We start from the raw sequence: 22,213 nt of genomic DNA, 5'->3' as shown, positions 1-22,213 counted from the left end.
CAGGCCTTTTCTCAGATCAAAGAAATCTTCAGGAATTGAAGGAAAATCTTCAGGAACAGAAGGAAGAAGAAGGTGCTTAAGTGGTAAGGATAGGTTAAATATAAGTCCACATCACTCTCAACAATTGTAATTTATCCAGACTTTACCGTCAGCTATTTCAGTCCTTAAAAAATACTTGCAGAACGGTTTTACCCACTCTCAACTTCACATGACAGAAATAATCGTTCATCCAGAAGGTAACTTACTAAAATCAATGCAGCTCATCACTGTCCATCACCACCAGCACCAGCACCAGTACCACCACCACCACCACCACCATTACCACCATCACCACCACCACCATAATCATCATCATCATCATCATCATCATCATCCATTTCCCACGAAAGTTCCAACAGTAATAACTCATCCAACACTTTCTCTTCAGCTAATGGCAATGCTGGTAGAAAATGTGTAAAACATAATTTCACTAGTGTTTGCGAACAAAAATATTTTTCCTCAGCTTCTCTTGTAACAATAATAATATCAGTACTACTACTACTACTACTACGACTACTACTACTACTACTACTACTACTACTAATAATAATAATAATAGTTACAAAATAATTCACCCTTCAGTTTTAGCATCCACGCTATCACCATCATCTTAACCCAATTTCCCGCAAAACGATGGCTTTATTTTCTATTGTTCGTGATACCGCCAGACAATTTTATTCATCTTGTGAGGCTGCGACAAATCTTACTTGAAGGGGTAAAGAAAAAAATCCATTAACCCTTTCAGTATCATTGTGACTTTTAATATTATACTCAGCCGCTAGGGGACGTCATTACTCAGGCTCCTATAGCTCACGCGTACCTGAATAAAATCGTCTGGAATTAGGTAGATAAGAAGAGTAGAGAATATTGGCTATTAGAGGGTTGGTAGTGATAATATTATCACCGAGACTATCACGGCTAGGGACAGCATTCTCGCCGGTATGGAAGCTCCGTAACATTCTTCTAAGCGACTGATTTTGCTTATTAAACCCCGCTGTCCTTCACGTTAAATAAATCATTCTAGTATCGCCATACGCTTCATAGATAACGTGCATAAGGATATTAGCCGGCCATATCCAAAAATAAAGCGCTAATGAGGTGCTAGACAGTCTCCTTAACTGACAAGAATACTGGCCTAGAACTAACCTGGCGTTTACTAGAATATATTCCTAACTTACACAAGACGCGATTAACAGAGGGTTAATGGTGAAGATATTAACACTCTGTCTCCAGTATTCATATTTGTGAATAAACTTGTCTGGACTGAAATAGTAGACGGCGATGGAAAGGATAACTGTGATCTCAGGCTCCAACGCTCGCTCTCAGCTCACTGAACTACTATGGCCTTTACTGGAACAAGGGAAGACGCGACCATGAAGCAGTTAATGACAAGCCTATGAACACTCTCAGTCTTCTGTTCTCACCTTCAGCTGAATCATTTTATCTTGTGTTAAATGGAGAGGTACACTGTGTGCCGTGCTATGATGAGCTGTTTTCATTGTGTTCTTTCTATATTCAGACTGTGGGGGTGGGGGTGGGGGCTTAGGAAAGACAACACGGGTGGTCTGTACTACTCCTAAGGCGAAGAAAATTGTATGGAAGAAATTAGAATAGACAAAGGTAAACGTCATTGCACAGAAGGCGTTAATTATCAACATCGTCGCCATCTTCACCGTCGTCGTCGTCGTCGTCATCGCGGGAGGGATCCAAAACCAGATTCTCTCCCTTTCCTTTAACTCATTCCCCTTTGACTGACGCACATGGGTAATTTGTTCAGGCTAAGACCAGAAGATTTTGTTCAATTAAGACAAAGCCTGGCAATGAAAGGCTTTAAAAATTCTATCTGGTAACGCTTTTCTGTTATCCGCACAGCTAGTATATAATTTCATATAGGACATCACCGGACAATTTCATTTGGTCGAGAGAAATCCTAACAGTAAAAAGATTGAAAGTTAATCTCTCTCTCTCTCTCTCTCTCTCTCTCTCTCTGTATATAGCCTATATATATATATATATATATAGCCTCTATATATATATATATATATATATATATATATAACACATTGTATAGAGAGAGAGAGAGAGAGAGAGAGAGAGAGAGAGAGAGAGAGAGAGACGCCTGTATAAGGGAAGGAAGGGACCCCCCAAAATTGCCCCCTTGCCACCCATTCCTCTGACATTAGGCTGCCCGACCTCCAGCTCACACCACCCTCATCCATATACTATTCTACCTTACCACTCATCCTCAGTCTACCTCGTCCCTCCCCCCATCCCACTCACAGACACTGTTCCAATCACTCTCATTCTCACTGCGTAACCAAACCATCTCAGTGTATTTCTTCCAACAATTACCAGCACATCCACAACACGACAACACTCCTTAACCTCCTCATTTGCCTGCCTGCCTCTCCACGTAACTCAACTGGATATTACAAAAATACTAAAAAGGCCATTCAGTACACATGGATATAGATATTTGCTTTTATATTGCACGTGGCAGAGTATCAAAAAATTTCATCTATCCTATCGCTGTTATGCAATAAAGCAAATATGGAAAATGTTGTCGACGGCAAAAATATTGGGAATACTCGGGCTAATGTCATGGAAAGCAGAAAATATTCATGGAGAAATTATTCTTTTTCGGTATAAATGTAATGCATCTTTTTTTTAGGGGGGGTTGGTACTTTTACAATGCATGTGAAATAGGTCAGGAAGAGAGAGAGAGAGAGAGAGAGAGAGAGAGAGAGAGAGAGTACGCATAAATTCACATATACACCCACAGTTAAAAACGGTTCAAACTAAATGGTACAGAAAATGGTTAAAGTTTTAAATAAAGTGGCATATGTATTAAAATGCGCAAGAGGCTGGCTGTGGGGGAAAAATGAAAAAAATTTGCCGTTTCGCTTCAAAGGTCAGGTAGAACTTAGAGGTGAGTCGCTCCCTTGCTGCCTTTTTTTTCTTTCTTTCTTTTGCGCTGTTTCTGTTGCGCTTTTTGTTTTTTTCCTGTTGCGCTGATTGTTTTTTCATTTGCTCTTTTTGTTTTTTCCTGTTGTGCTGTTTCTGTTTTCCTGTTGTAGTGTTTGTTTTTTTTCTGTTGCGCTGTTTCTGTTTTTTTCTGTTGCGCTTTTTCTGTTTTTTCCGTCTGCGTTTTTTTTTCTGATGCGCTGTTTTTTTTCTGTTGCTCCGTTTCTGTTTCGTCTAATTTCTTGCATCATTTGCTTTGGTTTGTATCTTTTTTTATCTATATTTTGTGCATAATATTCTCATTTCATGAGCGTCTTGCTTTGAATTTCTTCAGTGTTCTCTTGTGTGTGTGTGTGTGTGTGTGTGTGTGTGTGTGTGTGTGTGTGTGTGTGTGTGTGTGTGTGTGTGTGTGTGTGTGTGTGTGTGTGTGTTTTCGTAATTCTACACGTATTCGGAATGGTATTCGTCTGTTGCATCTATTTTTTTTCGGCCTCATTTGTCTGTATTGTGTTTTGCTGCTTCTGTTTAACGCATTATTCATATGATTCTTCTAAATGAGTATAATGGAGCTGTAGTCGTCTAAATAAAATATTGTACTTTAGAGTGACGTACCGATTGACCTCTTTAGTTCTCTTTTTTTTTTTTTTTTCATTTTATTCTTCTCGCTACCTTCAGATGGTTTTATATAGCTTAGGAAAGACCTCTAATAGTGATGCTGACGATGGAGGCTCTATCTAACCCCTCCAGTTCAAAAACTCTCCCGAAAGTTGGCTAGAGAACAAGAATAAAGAGGCTACGTTTTGGGAGTGTTGTGGTCACACCTGTCTTAACAATTACACCTTTATATTTATTATTCATTTATCTATTTACTTGTTTGTTTATTTTGCTCTGACAGGATAATTTTGCTCATTTTAAGGGAGGCCTCTCCAAGTGATAGGTTAATGATGGGTCGTATCAGGCTGCACTTTTTTTCTTTTTTTTTTTTGTCGCCTGTCCTCTTGTAATTAGCCTCTCTCTCTCTCTCTCTCTCTCTCTCTCTCTCTCTCTCTCTCTCTCTCTCTCTCTCGTTGGCTTTCCCAGTTTCTCTTTAATTTTTCCTCGTCTGTGTCATTTTATTCCCTCGTTCTGACATATTTTTGCTTCTTACAGAATCCCTTCCTTACTATGGCGTGAGTTTTATCTAATTCCTACTGTCGTCAAACGCCATTATCTAAAGCGCGTTCACTATAACCTGACAAATATCCCGTACCTCTTTTAGCCCATTTGTTGGCCAGGTGTAGTCAGAATGGAGGGTAGCTTTGACTAGTTACCAAGGAGACTCATTTGTACCTCATAACTAGACTTAATGAATTTCATGCAACTACGACTTGGTATTCAGATTGTGGGCGTAGCTTAGTTCCATCAGATGAAAACAAACCAAGTAATATCTATTGTTAACTAACTTTATTCTCATTAATTTACTTATTTCGTTTCATCCCTTCAGTACCATGACTTCTTTTATGGAATTATTGCAGCTCACAGATGATCTGATTTTGCTTAAGAGAACACCCCTATCTCTCACTGACCATTTTGTTCATTCAAGATCAGATATTCTATTTTTTTTTTTTAATTTACACTTTCCTCTGTGGATGTATGTTCTGAGGCTGAGAGAGGCTTGGGATGTGTCGCTGCTCATAGATTATTCTCTTTGATATGATGTACAGTTCTGTGCATAAGTTCCGTTCTTCTTCCATTCCATCAGTAGTTCATAACATTATATTAGTTTCGATAGTAAAAAGTAGCAGCTATTTAGAAGTACTTGTTTAACCAGCTACAAAGATTATAGTGACTACATCCAACTTCATCCAAACGAATATGATGTCGTGGGTTACTGAAGGCCGGGAGGAGGAACGGAATCTATGCAAGAGACAGTACGAGGGAGGAAAGTGACGGACATGCCGTGTGAAGTGACGCATTGGAATATTTAGCGACCCTTTGCCCCCGATTGTACCATACTTTATCGATGTATTTCTTGGCACCACCGAACGATTTCATTCATCCTTGCAGACCTACAGTATGCTTGAGAAGGGGTTAAGCTCTATCTTCTGCATTACCCTGCTAATCGTCAGGATAACTCTAGTATTTTATTCCAGCAAACGCCACATGATTATATTCAGCTGACAGTGATTCAGACGATTATATTCAGCTAAGATTGATTCAGACGATTATAATCAACTAAGTGATTCAGACGATTATATTCAACTAAGAGTGATTCACTGGAACCTGAAAGTGTTATTACTGCCACCATTAACCCTCTCACGGTCGGGACAACTCTAGAATTTTATTCCAGCTAACGCCAGACGATTATATTCAGCTAAGAGTTATCAATTGCAGCCTAGAAGTGTTAATACTGTCACTGTTACCCGTCGCATGGCCGAGGCAACTCTGGTAATTCATTCCTGCTAACGACAGACGATTATATTAAGAGGAAGCATAGGAGCCTCAGAGTGTTAATCAGTTTACCTTATCTTCCTCATATAGCATTAATTTGGATTCCTGTTTTGTTTATACGGGTTCCGTCAAAAGTGGTGTAGGGGCTTCATTTTAGTGTGTGAGACATAAAATATACCAGAAAAGTTTAATTAGTTTTAGCAAGACTGTGGAATGTATAGTTTATTCATTCATACAGAAAAAACTGAAATCCCAATATTACGTTTAGCATACCTTGTATCTGCCTACTTATCCCTCATGATGGTTCTCTTTAATACAATAACATCTCTCGTATATCACTCAGTTTCCCGTCAGACTTTTATGCGTCTGACTCTGAGCATACATTTTAACAGCCCGTTCTCTTGAGCCCAGAAGTCCTCTTATGTGCCACACACTATCACAGTTATGCCACCCCAAAGGCATCAGTACCCACCGTCCTACTGCCAGAGCTGACTCACGCATGACACACACACACCACAAAGCCGGTCAGGAGACAGGACGTGTGTGCTGGGCAATCCCCAGGTCCTGTCCTCCCCACTTACTATTTTTTAATCAGCCCATACACCACTGACCGGGCTAATGTATGGCCCGGCCTGCACTATATGTGCAGGAAATCTTCGAACGAACGATCACGCATGACTGGTACATGGCTATTAAAGGGGGTGTTTTATGTCATGTCGATGGGTCCTGTGGAATATTAGTAAAGTCTGTTTTATCGAAATTCTAATCATCAAACTGTTCCTAGCTGCGGGAAAGGATTGGTCTCGCGGCTCTCCAAAAACAGACGGCCTCTCTGACCACTCCATCCCCCCCCCCCAATGGCTTTATTCAGCCTCGGACGCCCCTCTTACTGAAGAGATTAGAGACAATGATCATCACCTCCTCAGTACAGTTTCAATCTTTTTAATTTTATTTTTGGACCCATGGAGGATTTTATTAAGACCATGTAGCTAATGAAGGATATTTAAAAATGTTTAGTAAATTTTCAGTGTTTGTATAGTGTATGTTTCAGTTTCTTTTTCCTTGTTAATTCTTTCCTTTCAGCATTTATAAGTTGCGTGTTTATTTATTTATTTATTTTTTTTGTTAATTCTTTCAGTATTTATAAGGAGTATGTTTCAGCTTCTTTTTCCTTGATAATTCTTTCGGTATTTATAAGGTGAGTTTCAGTTTCTTTTTCCCTGTTAATCCTTTCAGTATTTATAAGGAGTATGTTTGAGTATCTTCTTCAATGTTAATCTTTTCAACATTTATAAGGTATGTGTTTCAGTTTCTTTTCCTCAGTACCGCCAGGAGTTTTCATTCAGACTGGAAAACACCGTAAGTAGTCAAAGGATCAAAGAAAATATCCAATAACCGAGTACAAGGAATGTGCCCTTATTACCGCAGGATAGTTTCATGCAGCGTGGGAAAGACCCATAGTAGTGAAAGTGTAAATAAGGTCTACATAATCTTTAATAGACAGACAGATAGACAGAGAAAGTGATAATGAGATATGCAGGCAGATAGAGATCGATAGATAATTTGATTCGCGCTGCCACCAAACGGTTTTATTCCGGCTGTTACGAAATATTAAAATAACGTCCCTTAGTCTTTTCAACAGATGGCGTGTTTTTTTTTTTTCCCCACCGTTAAATTGTATTTTTTCAGCGCAAAATAATATCCGTGTCGCGAAAATGAGAAACAGTGACCCGTATTCTCATTAGCTTTGGTGATTTCGTAACTTTTATCTGAGCGATTTAGCACACTGCACTTTAATTTCCTGTCGTATGCTAATAATATTTTTCTAGTATTCGACATAGTTTTGCATTAGTAGCATACAAGAACATATTAAGATGAAATACGATGCAAGACAATATTAAGGTGAAACAGGTTGAATAAATCGCTTAGGAAGAGGTGTAACGAATGATTCTACACCAACGGGAATACGGTCCAGTGTCCATTAATCTTTACAGTACAAGAAAATCTTTTTATAGAATGTTTTACTCCTCCTAAAGTTTTCTTATTTAATTTTAGCTGGGGAAAAATAAGCTACGTGCGGTCTAAGCCTTGGATTCTTTCTTTTTTGCGTAATGAAAAAATATTTTTGTTACCGCTGGACCATGAGTTAATCTTACTAGACCCCTCGTTCTGAAGGACTTAATCCACATGCGTTCATCTGTCAACTTGTTAATCAGCCTGCTTATCAATTTATTTATATAGGCTACATATCTTACCTTCCTCACTTGCTTCAGTAGTACAGAAGAGAGTGAGCAGGAGAAATAGCAGTACCGCTGATAGTAGTAGTAACCTTCCCAGTACCATCTTGGCTCAGTGGTGATGGTAGTTGTGAAGGAGGTATTACACTACACTCGCCATTAAGTACCGGTACATATCATCAGGCATTTTTCTGTACATGCCCAGGTGAGAGGGAGTTGCATAAAAAGTGTGATATTATTATTCTGTGATTACGTAGAAGATTCATATAAAAATACACAAAAGTTGATTGGTTGTGTGCACAGTTTACATATGTGTCGTACGTTTCTAAGTGGTTATGAGATAGGTGTGTAAGAAAATTTGCACTTGTTCGAACCCAGTCTGATGTCGGATTCATGGATTTTTAAGTGTTCTTTTGAGTGACAGGATATTGTGAGTATAAGTATGGGAGAAATCTTTAAGTGTCTTCAGTCTTTTACCACCAAGTTCATGTTAATTGTTTCACTTATATACGTACAAAATAAGTGGTAAGTGTTATTTTGCTCCCACACTCCTATCCTCTCGAGATAAAGTGCATCCAGTCAATTACCACCAAGTTCATGATTGTTTGCTTCACTAGATAAACAAACAGGAAAAATGTGGAATGTGTTACTTTACTCCCACACTCCTATCATATCAAGTTGAAGTACATTCAGTCTGTTACCACCAAGTTCATGGTTGGACGAGTAAGTGTTCGTTTCACTATGTACGAGCAGAATATAAGGTAAGTTTTATTCTTCTTCTGCGCTCTATCGACTTTCCAACTCTCTAAGTTCCACCGAAAAATCCGACAAGTAAAAATATGTAAAGTTTACCGAAAGTTATTATTAGGCCTTCAAGGTGGCTCTCCCCGCCCCACACGTGCCAGTGCAGCAGCTGCCATAGTGCTATCGAGTGTCTATGGAGATGGGTTTGTTTACAGTTCGCGGTGGCCTCCTCCTACCTCGCACACCCACTAGGTCTGCCATCCAGCCCCTCCGTCGCGCACCCTCTCCCCTGAAGCTCTCGATCCAGACTGAGAGGAGTGAGAGCACGGCCTTCCCTTCTCCCCCTCCCTTGCCTCGCTCTGCCGCACATTGCACACGCGCCTCCCTCACCTCCCTGCCTGCCTCCTTACCCCTCTCTCACCCCTGCCTCTGCCTCACCACCGTCCGGCCCCGCCCTGACGCCCACCACCCCTCCCTCCCTCACCCTACCTACCTACATTTTATTTCTCATCATCATACCTTCGTCTTACTTTCTCCTTATTTCCTTTCTTTCTTTCACCGCCTTTGCTAGTTCCCCTCTTCCTCTTCGCCTTGCCTACTCTCTGAACTTCTCTTCCTCACCTTACCTACCTGCATTATTTTGTTCAGCATCTTATTGTCGACACTATTTCCCCATTCCAGCTGTACAAATGGGAACCTAGATGCAAATTCGATGGTTGCGTGTCGTGTTTTAGGGGAAGGTTAAGCCTCCGCAAAAACTGATTATCTGCACCATTGACCTTTGTCCAGTTGGTAATTATTAATCCTAAGCTTGCTTTTCGTCATACCTACGTCATATAATCTATACATTCTCATTTTAGATGCGGGAGGATTTTTAGGACTCAGGCTGTCCGTCAGTCGTTCACCAAGGTTTTTCTGAAACATGGTGCTCAGTTCCCGTAGATTTTAATAAAGCCACATATCAGGGCCCAGATGCTCCTGCTTCCACTTTTTTTTTTTTCCTCCTCTCCTCTCTCCCTCACTCTCTTTCCCCTGCTCTCCTCGCCATATCTTTCTCTTCCTCAATAGTCACACCTTCCTTACCAATCTGTGTGTGTGTGTGTTTTCATTTTTTATCTTTCTCCTTCACCTCACCTACGATTCCTAATTAGCACACCTTTCTGAAACCTTTTCCACATTCTCCTTTTTCTTCCTTTTCTCCCTCCCTCCCCTCTTCCCGCTCTTCCTCGTCTTGCCTGCCCATCTTTTCTTCCCCCTTTATCATATTACCCATCTTTTATCCTTTTTCTCACCCTCTCGTGCAACCTACATTATGCTTATTTTTTTCTTTTTTTATCGTCGGTCCTCCTTCATACCTATTTTTTACACTAATATTTCTTCCACCTTGTCTCTTCTTTTATCTTCTCCTCTTCCCCTCGCCTTACCTACCTCTTCTTTCTCCATTATCACACCTTCGTCTATATTTTCCCCTTCTTTTCACACCTGCCTGACATACTTTTTCTTCCCTGTTCTCTTCACATTTTCCTCTTCTTATCTCTTCTTATTTATCTTCTCCATCCTCTCCTATCTATTCCTCCTCTTCCTCCTGTCACCTTATATATATATATATATATATATATATATATATATATATATATATATATATATATATATATATATATATATATATATATATATATCCTTTTCCTCTATTCTCATTTTCTTCTTATTTTCCTCCTCATTACACCTCCCTCATACTTCCTCTTCCTCCTCTTGACACCCCTCTCTTCTTTATTCTTTTATTTTCCCTAGTATATTTTTATTTCCCTTTTTCGTCCTTCCCCTCCTCTTATATGCAAGTAACCTCCTCTTCTTCCCTCACCCCACTTTCCTTGTCCACCTTTGTTTTCTTCTCCTCAAACTTGCCTTGCATACAGTATTTCATCTCCCTCCTCTGCACATTTGTCATACTTATCTGTCCTTCCTCCTCCTCCTCCTCCTCCTCCTACTTCCTCACACCTAATTCCTCTTCCTCCTTCCCCGACATGACCCTTCTTCCTGCCCTCCTTTTATTATTATTTTCTCACATTCTTTTCTCTTCGCTCGATTAATTGGCCCTTGTTCTTCTTCCTTTAGCCTCTCCTGCCATCTTTTATCACTTCCTCCTTAGTTTCTGTTCGTTATCTTCTTCACACTTCATCTCTCCATCGTTCTAATTCATTCACCCTCGTTCCCCCTTTAACTGCCGTCATTTTTACCTCTTCCTCTTTCATCACCTCTCTCTCTCTCTCTCTCTCTCTCTCTCTCTCTCTCTCTCTCTACACACACACACACACACACACACACACACACACACACACACAGGCTCTACACGTTTTCATTTTTACCTTACCCTCCCTTCCATACCTTCCTCTTCCTCACCCCATTCTCTTTCCCTCACCCCCTTTCTTACCTCTCGCCACTCTACCGCACTCACTTTTCCCTCCTGTCACCCTTGCCCGACCTTCCCATCCCATCCTATCCATCCACATCCCTCTCAACCTACTGTCAACATCCCTTTTCCTTCCTATCGCTCCTCCCTGACCCATTCCTGCTTCCATCTCCCCCTCATCCATGTACTCTCCTCCTTCCTTTCTCCCTTAACCCTCTCATCCTCATAACTTTCACCCTCCATCCCTCTTACTCTCACCCCCCTCACCTCCTCCCTCTCACCATCGATCTCATCACCCCTCACCCCTCTCACCTTCACGCCCCACCTCTCTCCCCCACACCTCACTCACCCACACCTCTCACCTGCACCTCTCTCGTTCTCACCCCTCTCACCCTCATTCCTCTCACCCACACGCCTCTCACCCTCACCCCTCTCACCCCTCTCATCCTCACCCCTCTCACCCTCATCCCTCTCACCCACACCATATTCATCCACACCTCTTTCACCCTCACCCATCTCATTCACACCTCTCATACACCCTCACTCCCTTTCATCCACACCCCCTTTCACCCACACCCCTTTCACCCTCACCCCTCTCACTCTCTCCCCACTCACCCCTCCCCAGCGTCAAGGACATAGAGTTCGCCTATTAATACCAACTAGTGGGGTACAATGGCTAGGAGGCAGGGCCATGAGAGAGCTAGGAATTGCAGCTAAGAGTATATAGAGTTAGAAGGGGTAGAGCTAGGACAGTGTAGAACTGCTGAAAGATAAATCATATACATCTAGGACCGGTAAAGCTGAGGAATAGAGCTAGTAGTTACAGCTAGGTGGGACAGAACTAGGAGTGCTTAGGCTACGCTACAAGAGATAGAGATAATTGGCACGGCTAGGAAGTTAAAAAAAAAAAAATCCAACAGGAAGTGGTGGCTTTAAGAGATGTAGGTGTCAGGACTCTAAAATCTTAATACAATACGTAATAGGTAGTATCATACATATGTAGTCTAAAGGTTAAGTCAAAAGTCAAACCTAGGGGTCAGAGGAAGTGACGTTCGCACTCCTTCTCAGCAGGTATGTCACACACAGCACAATATGCCATATACAGCGCCTCGTGACGCCTGACGTTACAACACACACACACACACACACACACACAGGCTTCTAGAACATTCGATGACAGTCTAGCCCAAGTGATGGAAGTTCTTATATACGGAAAGAAAAAATAATGTCAGTCTTGTAACTGATTATATAGTAGTCGTAATCGAGCTGTAGGTAATAGTGCGTAGATATGTGAGGAGATAACCTAAGTTCACAAGTAGTTGATGACGGGAGAAGATAAAAAAGATGAGTCTGGGGTTGATTGTAGTTTTTATTCTCTTCAAAAGGGAAAGCTCAAGATTAACACGGAGTGTATTACACAAGAGCCTTTTGTGCTAGCTAACTTCTCGCAGCCTCTCTTGCTGGACCCCCCTTCTTGCTTCCTTTTCTCCAGCCTCCTAATTCCTTCTGTCTTCTTTTTCTTTCCGTATGTAAGAACTTCCATCACGTGGGCTAGACTGTCGTCGAATGTTCTAGAAGACTGTGTGTGTGTGTGTGTGTGTGTGTGTGTGTGTGTGTGTGTGTGGTAACGTCAGGCGTCACGAGGCGCTGTAGGCTATATGGCATATTGTGCTGTGTGTGACATACCTCCTGAGAGGGAGTGCGAAAATCACTTCCTCTGGCCCCTAGGTTTGACTTTGACTTTACCTCTAGACTACATATGTATGCCACTACCTATTATGTATTAAGATATTTTAGAGTCCAGACATAGGCAGGGGACAGAGCTAAGTGATAAAACATGGAGATAGGAGAAGGATAAAAGGTAGAGCTAGGTGGGGCAAAAACTAGAAGCTGGAGATAGATATATATCTAGTTGATGTAGTTCAGAGGTAAAGCTAAGAAAGAAAGCCAGGAAATACAGCTTATGAGTCTGAGCAAAGTGGGAGGGATAGAGCTTGGACAGGTAGAGGTAGGAATTAGAGCATGGAGACAGAGCTTGGAGGAGTTGAGTCAGGAAATGGAGCCAGGAGTTGTTAGAGGTAGGAGGTCTGGAGCACTGGGGGATAGAGCTACATCGGGTAGAAGTCGGATAGGTAGAGCTAGAAGGAGAAAAGTCAGGAAATGGAGCCGGGAGTTGTTACAGTTAAGAGGAATAGAGTCAGGAAATGAAGACATGAATTGTAAGAGCTAGGAGGGGTAGAGTTTTGAGAGGTAGAACTGGCAGGACTAGAGCAAGTAGGGGCACAGGTAAGAGTAGAGCTAAGAAGGGTGGAGATAGAAGTAGTAAAGCCAGTATGAATAGAGCTAGGAGGAGGGGCAGAGCTTGCAGGGGTTGAGCTAGAAGAGACAGACCAGAGAGGGATATGTTTAGAAGGGGTAGAGCTAAGAGAGGTTTATATCGGCAGAACTAGGAAGGGTAAACGTAGGATGGAGGGAGCTACGAAAGATAGAGCTAGAGGGACACAGAGCTAAGTAGGTAGAGATAAGACAGTGAAAAGCGAGGATTTTGTAGAGCTAGGAATTACAAAAATAGTAAGGTATTTAGGCAGACGAGGTAGTTTTAGAAAAGGTACAGATATGTAAAAGAGAAGTAGTGGGTCAGTAGGGTACAGCTTAAAGTGGTGAGTAACAGGATCACACACACAAAAAAAATTATGTGCCACCCAAAGTACCGAGAGTGGTAGTGGTAGAGAAGAGCACTGCAAAGAGTACGATTTCTGAGTCTCTCTGCTGTCTCCTCAGGTCTTAAAAGCCCTTGAAAGAGAGAGAGAGAGAGAGAGAGAGAGAGAGAGAGAGAGAGAGGAGGGGGAAGAGGGTGAGGGGGAGTAAATCCGTGCTTCTCTTCAACAGTTAGACTTTCCCTACAACTGTCCGTCGTGAATATGTTTTATTCTTCTATATTTTATACTCGTAATGTTAGCGGTGAAACCCTCTTATAGAATACCCCATTTATCCAGTGACTTGTTAATAGTAGGCGATAACTCTCAAACAAGAGCTTGAAAAGCACTGTAAATAGGAATATTAACATTCCCAGGCTCCGACACTCACTCTCAGCTGAATAAAATCGTCTGGCGTCAGAATAGATCGCAAGTATTGTCGTGATGAGTCAGTAAGGACGATAAATCCAGAGGTACAAACAAAAATTGGGAGGGCTCAATAGATATATATCGTAACTTTTTATCGAAGGAAAACAGATTGTCACAGTACTGTACATCGTCGACGGGCGTGAAGACTGTATTGGGGAGTACAATGGACAGAACATGGCGTAAGGCCTATTGGTCCTTCTCAGGCCTTTTTTTTTTTTTTCCCCTAATAGTCAGAGAACCGAACATAAAGAACAAGAACGTGGCAGAGACGGATTTAAGGTTTGCCACGTCTGAACCTGGGACAGATCCAGTGCTTACAACTTGGTAACAGTAAGATGAGTGAACCGGATTGCCAATTATTAGTTGACTGTGATGCATGAATATTGGAAAGCAGCTAGGTTCAAATGTTGCATACAGTCCATGATTGCCTTTGGCACATGTCTACTAATCTTCGATGCAATCAGTGCAGGTGATTAATGGGCTAGAGTCACGTAGCACATGAGTGTGCCGTATCCATCGGAAAGCCACCCACAAACTAAACTCACAGCCAGTATTCAAACTAATTAGCATACCTGGATGCATCCATATATGTGTGCCAGTGTTCATCTGGATGACATCTTTAAGTGCTAGCCGATGTTATTAGGTTAATAAGAAGAACAGTATCAGGTGCACAATTCTGTAGGTTGTTTGGCAGTAGATTTTAGGACCAGTCATGTAGGGCGGTACTACCTAGGTGGATGGAAAGCTGGTGCTAGGAAGAACTGGAGCTCCCGTTTCACTAGCTTTCAGGCCCAGCTTCTGACCAGTCCCATTTGCTGACCTTTACCAGTGTTTCAATAATACAGGAATTAGGCCAGCATACTCTCCTACACATTTTCCTTTTACTGTGTACACCAAATTTCAAGCACATTTCACACACATTTTCTTCTTCAAAATTAAAAAGATGGTGAACGTACACCCTGCATTGGAGTCCCAAGTAAGGGGGAAAGGGGATGGGGAGTACCATTAATACCCTCACCGTTTCCCCTAACCCGTTGATGACTAACTGAGATGCACTGAAACACTGTCTAACTCTTTCTACTCATTTCTGCAGTATTCGCTGCATTTCCAGTAATTTCTTCTCTCTTGATGAACACCACCTTTCTTCCTCAAAGCCTGTCTTTTTATTCCTCACTGAAGTAATGCTGTCTAACACAACTAAAGCAAGCCCTTCTCTGTATCCTCATACTTCCTGTACTCTCATTTCAAAGCCGAAGGTGGTGGTTGTGTGTATACACTAGTACACAACCTTATATTTTGGTCTCATATTCCTGAACTTAACTCTTCTAAATTCTCTACGCTTTGGCTTTGGCTATCGTGTATTTCTGTGACTAAATATACCTTTCATCAATGCCCTAATGCTACTACCTTCATCTAAGACAGAATATATTCTATTTTTCCTTCTCGCGATTTCAGTGTTCACCACCAGCTTTGGCTCTCCTTCATACATTCCATACACTGATCCACTTGGCAAACAAGCCTCCATTTTTTCTGTCCTTAGTGGCCTAGAGCAGCTTGGTGCTGTTGTTACTGATCAACTCCAGTCTTTCTGGCCGAGTGGACTCATCAACTGCAGGCAAGCATCGCCTCTACAGGGTTGCCCCTTGTAGCAGACCAGTGTTCTCTTGCGACCTACAGCGCCTCACCACAGCAAAGCATGGAGAATAGTGTGGAGATTGGTTCCCGGATGGACTTCGCACTTGCGTCTCTCCACCCAGTTAAAATGGGCACGATAGTAGGGTCAACTTCATCCCTTTATTTGGTAACCACGAAGCATTGTAAATTGTTTCCTGAATTATAGGAAATCATCAGGCTTGTCACTTACTGCAGATCCACCTAAAGTGGGAAAGAAAAGTAATGAGTAGTAACAGGAAGGAAAAAGGAATGTGGGAAGAGAGGAGGACAGACACAGGGGTAGAGTGAGAAAGAGAAAGGAAAAAGAAGGCAGCACTACGGCATGAGTGGATGGATGATTGTCGCCACCATCTACCACCAAACGCAGCTTGTACAGCACTCTAGTTGCTTCCCTGACTGCCTTGTAGAGAGATCCAAATATACCATACATTTTTTACAACTAATACTTCTGTTTACTTTGTGTATCTTTTCTCGCCACTGGGTTCCTCCGATAATAACCATATTACCTGTCCAATCACTCCAGTAAGCTCTGTGGACCCTCCCAAAAACAGCAGCTGTGGTACTTTGGAACTGCTGGGTGGGAGATCCTCAGGCAGTTTTTCTTTGATTTTTCCCTGGAATGATTATTGCTTCCATAGCCGGGAGCCATCTCAGTGTGCTTCGCATATTAAAGAGGTTATTCGCTCTGGCATGGGATGCATACATTCATTTCTCTTACCCACTGGCCAATGTAAAAAAGCCTTGGCTTAGTCACGTTTGCTCTAATACTCTCCACAACAAGGAGGGAGCCTACAAAAGGTGCTGGCACCAACCCAATTCTGAATCTCTTCTGTTTTACGTTTCTTCCTCGAATCATGCAAAGTCTGTTCTTCATCAAACTAAGAACGATTTCATTCGTGTTGAATGCTCTGAACTCTCTTAACCACCCCTTCTGGCATCATGCCAAAAATCTTTCTAACAACCTGACTTCCTCTTTTTTACTTCCTCTTTTCCTGTTTCTTTCATTTTTTTTTTTTTTTTTTTTTTAGCTGTTTGTTCTACGAAAAAGGCAGATTTCTTTGCTTGGAATTTCTCGTCTAATTCCACTTTCGACGATACACAATGTCATTGTGTATACAACTGAATGTGGATCAATCGTATACATAATGACATTGTGTCACTGTTGTGACAAGAGATCGGAATATTTTTGTTAAAACAGTAAGTTTGTGGTACATCAGAGCTGATCCCTGATTTGTTTGGTTATTGCAATAATGACAGGAACATAAACCTTACGTGTTTATAATGTAAGGCTTAAATTGCCACGTTAATTTGAGCTAATGGACGTCCAAAACCACACATAACTTGTGTTATCGATAAACAATATGTCCTTGTAACTCAAGGTCCAACCTGCGGTGCATGCAACGTAACACCTTACAACAGGAAGAAATAGTTGGCAGGTATGCGAAAGAATTGTTTGTTGTTAATTTGTTGGTGTTTAATACAGAGGTGTATGATATTATAATACGATCAATACCTGAGGGATCATTTTATCATTATCTTAATTTATGTTGGTTAAGAAAGGTTGGGAGTGGGGGACGAGAGGGTAAAAGAGGCATGTAGTGGTGACAGGAACCCAGAGAGAAGGGTGGTGGACGTGGAAGTGAGAATAGCAGTGAAAAGACATCATATCTTTAAACAGATGTTGTTTACTAAACAATACTTATGTGACATTATAATAGAGGACGTAAGTATAATAAATACATAATATATTGTAGGTCTTTCGCTTTTGTGCCTTTCTCATGTCCATACAATTATGTTGTGTATAACAGAGCAGTATTACACATTAAATGCCTTTATATACTTGCCCCTACTGGTTCTGATTGTCTATGAAAACAATATTGACACATTTAACATCCTAACTTTGTCCTTTCCACCTCTATCCATCAACGTTTACACTGGGGTTGGGGTAGGGGCAGTGGGTATGGGGTGTTCGATCGCCCAGGCGTCACTGACCGTGACTCCGGCTACCGTGTGTGTGTGGAGGGGAAGGGGGGGGGGAGAAATTAGTGCTTTCAGATGTATTTCTGCATTGACACCCTGCACTGGTAAAATTTTTCACCCTTATAATTATGTCAACTTGTGCTTTTCTTCATTTTGGTTTGCTGTCATTCAGCCTTACCAAAACAAGGGTGGTTATTCCCAACTCTAACTATCGTCCAGTTGCTGTAATATTCTGAATGTCTGAAGATTATGCATCTATTCATGGCATAAAAATTATAAAACACCTTTCCTGTCATATCCCTCTTTGCGATGGCCAGTTTGTCTTTTAGACTTCTGGTTAGGACTTTGATGAAAGCTTTGCCATTGCACTTGACATGTGAAAAGCTATCGACCGAGTCTGGCACAGATCTTTGATTTCTGGACTGCTCTCTAACGGTTTCTGCTATTTTATCAGATCTTCTTGTTTAGCTTCCTTTCTGGTGATTCTTTTGGTGCTGTTGTAGATGGCCATGCTCTTGTTTTAATGCTATCAGTAGTGGTTTTTCTCATGGTTCTGTATTGTCATCAGCTCCCTTCCATCTTTTCGTCAATGATCTGTGCCTCACATTTAAACCTATCCACTCATATGCGATGACTCCACCCTTCACCTCTCCATCCGTTTCTCACAGCGTCCATCACTGCAGTTATGTCAACACTCTCAGGATCAGGTTATGGCACACGTAATTTCTGACTTGGCTTGTATTACATGTTGGAGTATAAGATATCTTGATGTTTTTAATGCATTAAAAATTCAGTTCCTACTTTTTTCGATCCAACAAAATCTTCTACATGAATGTACATTATTATTTAACAATATACAACTCAGTCCTTCATCGTCTCTCAGTATCCTTAAGGTTTCATTCTTTTGGGACCTGTCATAGAAAGATCACATTACCCCTCTTGCAAAATCTTCTTCCAAGAGAATCGACTTTGTACCTACTTTACCCTGGCACATCTGTGACTTCGCACATGCGTTTTATTCACCCCTGTAGGGATACAGCTGTCATGTGTGGGAAGGAGTCCCACATACGGCTTTTCTAAACAGGGTGGAGTCAAAGGCTTTTTGTCTCGTCAGCTCAGCTCCCCTCACTCACCTCCTTCAACTTCGATGGTCAGTGCAATTTTCAACTGTCTGTTTGCATCCCTCCTCCATTATGGCGGGCACATAGCGCCCGTCTGGCAGCTCACTTTCACACCTTATCTCCCCAACTCTAATGCAAGAGTTAACCGATATTATCAAACATTTATGTATGCAACAGGTCAGTTCTGGAACTGTCTCCATAATTATGCATTTACCTCTGCCTATGACCTTTAGACTTTATAATGCAGTGTATCCAGGTATCTGAATGAACAGATCTTGAATTTGATTCTCTTTTGTTTCTTTGTTTGTTTGATGGACATTGATTTTTCAAGGAGCGAACAACTTCGTGGGCTTTTGGCATTTGCCTCCCTTCCGTGTAAAAAAAATAACTATGACTATATAAAATGTATGTTTCGCCCACGGTAATGCTAGTGGAGCTTGGGTAGTGGAATCCTCTTGGTCCCTACGATGTTTTGGAATACATCTTCCGGTTACTGATTATCATCATTATGGCCTGAGCCCAACATTCCTCATCACTACAGAGTATGACGTTCTTCGCAGTAGGAGCATTCACAGTAATGTACAGGTACTACATACTGCTAGAATTTCAAATTTCCGATTTTATGTTTTTGATGATCACCATTATGGCCTGAGCCTAATATTCCTCATCACTACAGAGTATGACGTTCTTGGCAGTAGGAGCATTCACTGTGAGACACAGGTACTACATAGCACGAGAATTTCAAATTTCCGATATTTTGCCATCAATGCATAATGCTCTCATACGTTTTTTTTTTTTTCATAATGTTATGTACAAATGTTTTCATTCACATAAGGTGAGCCCCGTGCCTAATAGTGAGGTCACAAAATACATTGTGGTATTGTTCGAATGTTTTGTGGTGTTGGCTATGTACGTCAGAGGATGAAGATTTATCGGTTTTACACATACGTACGAATATTTATTGATTTATACTTTTTATCAAATACTCCCAGTGGTCACAAGCAAAGGTATTAAAAGGAAAAAAGTTGTTTTAGCAGATAAATGCTGCCTGCGGTGCGACATGCTCTGCAGATCAAAACACAGCCACATGTTTTCTTAGATGTTTCCAACACTTTTCTTTTTATTGGTTCTTTCTTGACAGATGGGAACTTAGCCCAGCCACTGACATCTGTCGCACCCTTCTTTCCTGTTATCTTCTTTCCTGATTCCGATCTGCGGTCAGCCACGGCACATAGAAAGTGTCATATTGACTGTTGATAAAAGTCTGTTTATCCAAGTACTAACCAGACCCAACGTTGCTTAACTTCGCTGATCGGACGGGAAGCGGTGTACTCAACGTGGTATGGCTTGATAGCAATATCCACGACTTTACGATGGTGTGAGTTCATGTAAAGACGAATACTAATATAGCTCCTTAGTCATACTGATCGTTATTTACCCTATACATAACAGATTATAGCAATGATTATAATTGTTGGTATTGTGAAAAATAAGCCGTATTATGCATATCATCTCTAGAAGATAATGCTTTAGACATATATTAACCATCATTTGCTTCTTAGATAGTGAAAAGTTCGTGCATATATGAGCTGAAAGATGAATCCACTGAGCTCAATCATATGGAGGGGCTTTCTCATGGGTAGCGCCGCGTAATTTGTGTGCCCGCCGACAGGGACCCATGACAGAGCTGATGATGTTTATGCACTACACCCATCTCCCGCGCCTTTTGAAATCAGCTGATGAATTCGGAAATTATAGTGCCATGGTCCACTGCGCAGCTAAAATATAGTGCCATGGCCCACTGCTCAGCTCATGTAAGCAACAGCAAAACAGAAACAGCAATCTAAGAACAGTGTTCCAGCTGCATTACCATGGACGGGGGCGACGAATGCGGATGTTTCAAAGTGGGGCCAAAGTCACGCGCTCTTTGCGAAGATAGCTACACTACTGTATAGACGTCGGTGAATGTATCATAGTTTCTTTGCCGAGTTTGTTCCTTTGATCCTGCGATCTCTGTCCGTGGGAAACGCAGTCTCTTTGACTATTTTTTTTTTTCTTTTAGTATGTTTGCTGGTGACCACTAGGTATATTTGAATAAAAGTATAAATCAAGAAATATTCGCACATATATGTAAAATTGATAAATCGTCATCCCTTGATTTACCGGTATATAACCAACACCACAAAACAATTGAACATCACAAAGTATTTTGTGACATCATTGTTAGGCACGGGACTCACCTAAAATGAATGAGAAAAAATTGTACAAACTATTATTATGAAACAACACTAGTATGGAAGCATAATGCATTGCCCACAAAATTAAATTCTGAAATTAAAAATTCTGACGGTATGTAGTATCTGAACCTTGTTTTGGGCTTAATGCGGCATCTCCTGTTGCTGTGACTGGATGAGCTCTGTGCAGATCTTATCGTCACTATTGTACTCATCACAAAATGCATCTTCATTTCAGTTGCAGTTCCTCAGCAACAGATTCACTACGAGCTTGGAATTCAATCCAGCTTTTTTTTTTTTTTTTTTTTCATTATATGTGATTATCAATGTTTAATCTTCAATACTATTGATGTGGAGTCGGAGATGGCTTCATTCACGGATTGCAGGATTAGGTATGTGTCCTCGTCAGCTTGTTGGCTGATGTGTTGCCTTTGGGGGTGTCTGTCAGGATGTGAACTTTCCTGTAGTGACTAGTGTCCTGATTTAAGTGTGATGCACACTGGCAGCTCAGAGCGATGGTCGTATGATGAGCATGTCGGCAGTAACCGCGAATCATGGTGTCTCTTCTGTGGCATTTTTATATACTCCTCATATTGATAACATCCCCGAGTAAAAAACTCCGAGACGCAGCTATGCGGAGGAACTAACAAGATCACGGAAGGTTAATCCTCTCCCTCTGGTTTTTCCCCGCTTCTTCCAGGTCAGTGGGAGTAACTGTGTAACTTGCTTAAATTCTTTTGGCACTGTACGGTGAACCAGTAAAAATCACATGGCTTGTACTACACCCAGACAGTATTTCTTTGTGTTCCTGCAATTTTTCGTAGTTTATGCCAAAACCCGACTACGACGAAAGGTATTTCCTTTATATACCTTTGGCTGTACCGAGACGCTGATTTTCGTTCAGTATACAATTTTGCACTATTTCTAATCCATCACAGTCTAGGTTAGGTTAGATTTGTTTTCTTAGTATCAGGTTAAGTTAGTTTGTTATTAAAGTTAATCCGTTAGGTTGTGTTACGTTAAGTTGGGTTAATGTATGACTGGAAGAATGATCATCCTGGGAATTTCAAACTTAGCTCGAAGGGCAGAATGGTAAATAGAATGAAAATCAGTTGCCTGGAAAGCCCCAGTATTTAGCGCCAAAACTTCTGTCTCAGTATCTTATGGATGTGGGAAATCGAGACAGACAGACAGACAGACTGACAGACAGACAGAAACTGGGTCTGTGTGTGTGTGTGTGTGTGTGTGTGAGAGA

General features: G+C 41.3%; 1 protein-coding gene across 1 annotated transcript in view; it reads right to left on the bottom strand.

Annotated features, from left to right (window-relative positions):
- Positions 1 to 7,884, bottom strand: part of LOC145396499 (uncharacterized) — a 484,164-nt gene extending 476,280 nt beyond the window's left edge. Inside the window, exon 1 of the mRNA XM_080269868.1 lies at positions 7,689 to 7,884. Coding sequence (XP_080125994.1) covers positions 7,689 to 7,776 — 88 coding nt within the window. The 5' untranslated portion in view covers positions 7,777 to 7,884. The remainder of the gene's footprint in view (positions 1 to 7,688) is intronic.
- Positions 7,885 to 22,213: the final 14,329 nt, after the last annotated feature.

This window comes from Coenobita brevimanus, chromosome 38 (assembly GCF_032717465.1).
Source record: "Coenobita brevimanus isolate Jiangsu-jjx chromosome 38, ASM3271746v2, whole genome shotgun sequence".
NCBI classification, from domain to species: domain Eukaryota; kingdom Metazoa; phylum Arthropoda; class Malacostraca; order Decapoda; family Coenobitidae; genus Coenobita; species Coenobita brevimanus.
Note: the sequence above shows the minus strand (reverse complement) of the source record. Positions and strands in the feature narration are given on the sequence as shown.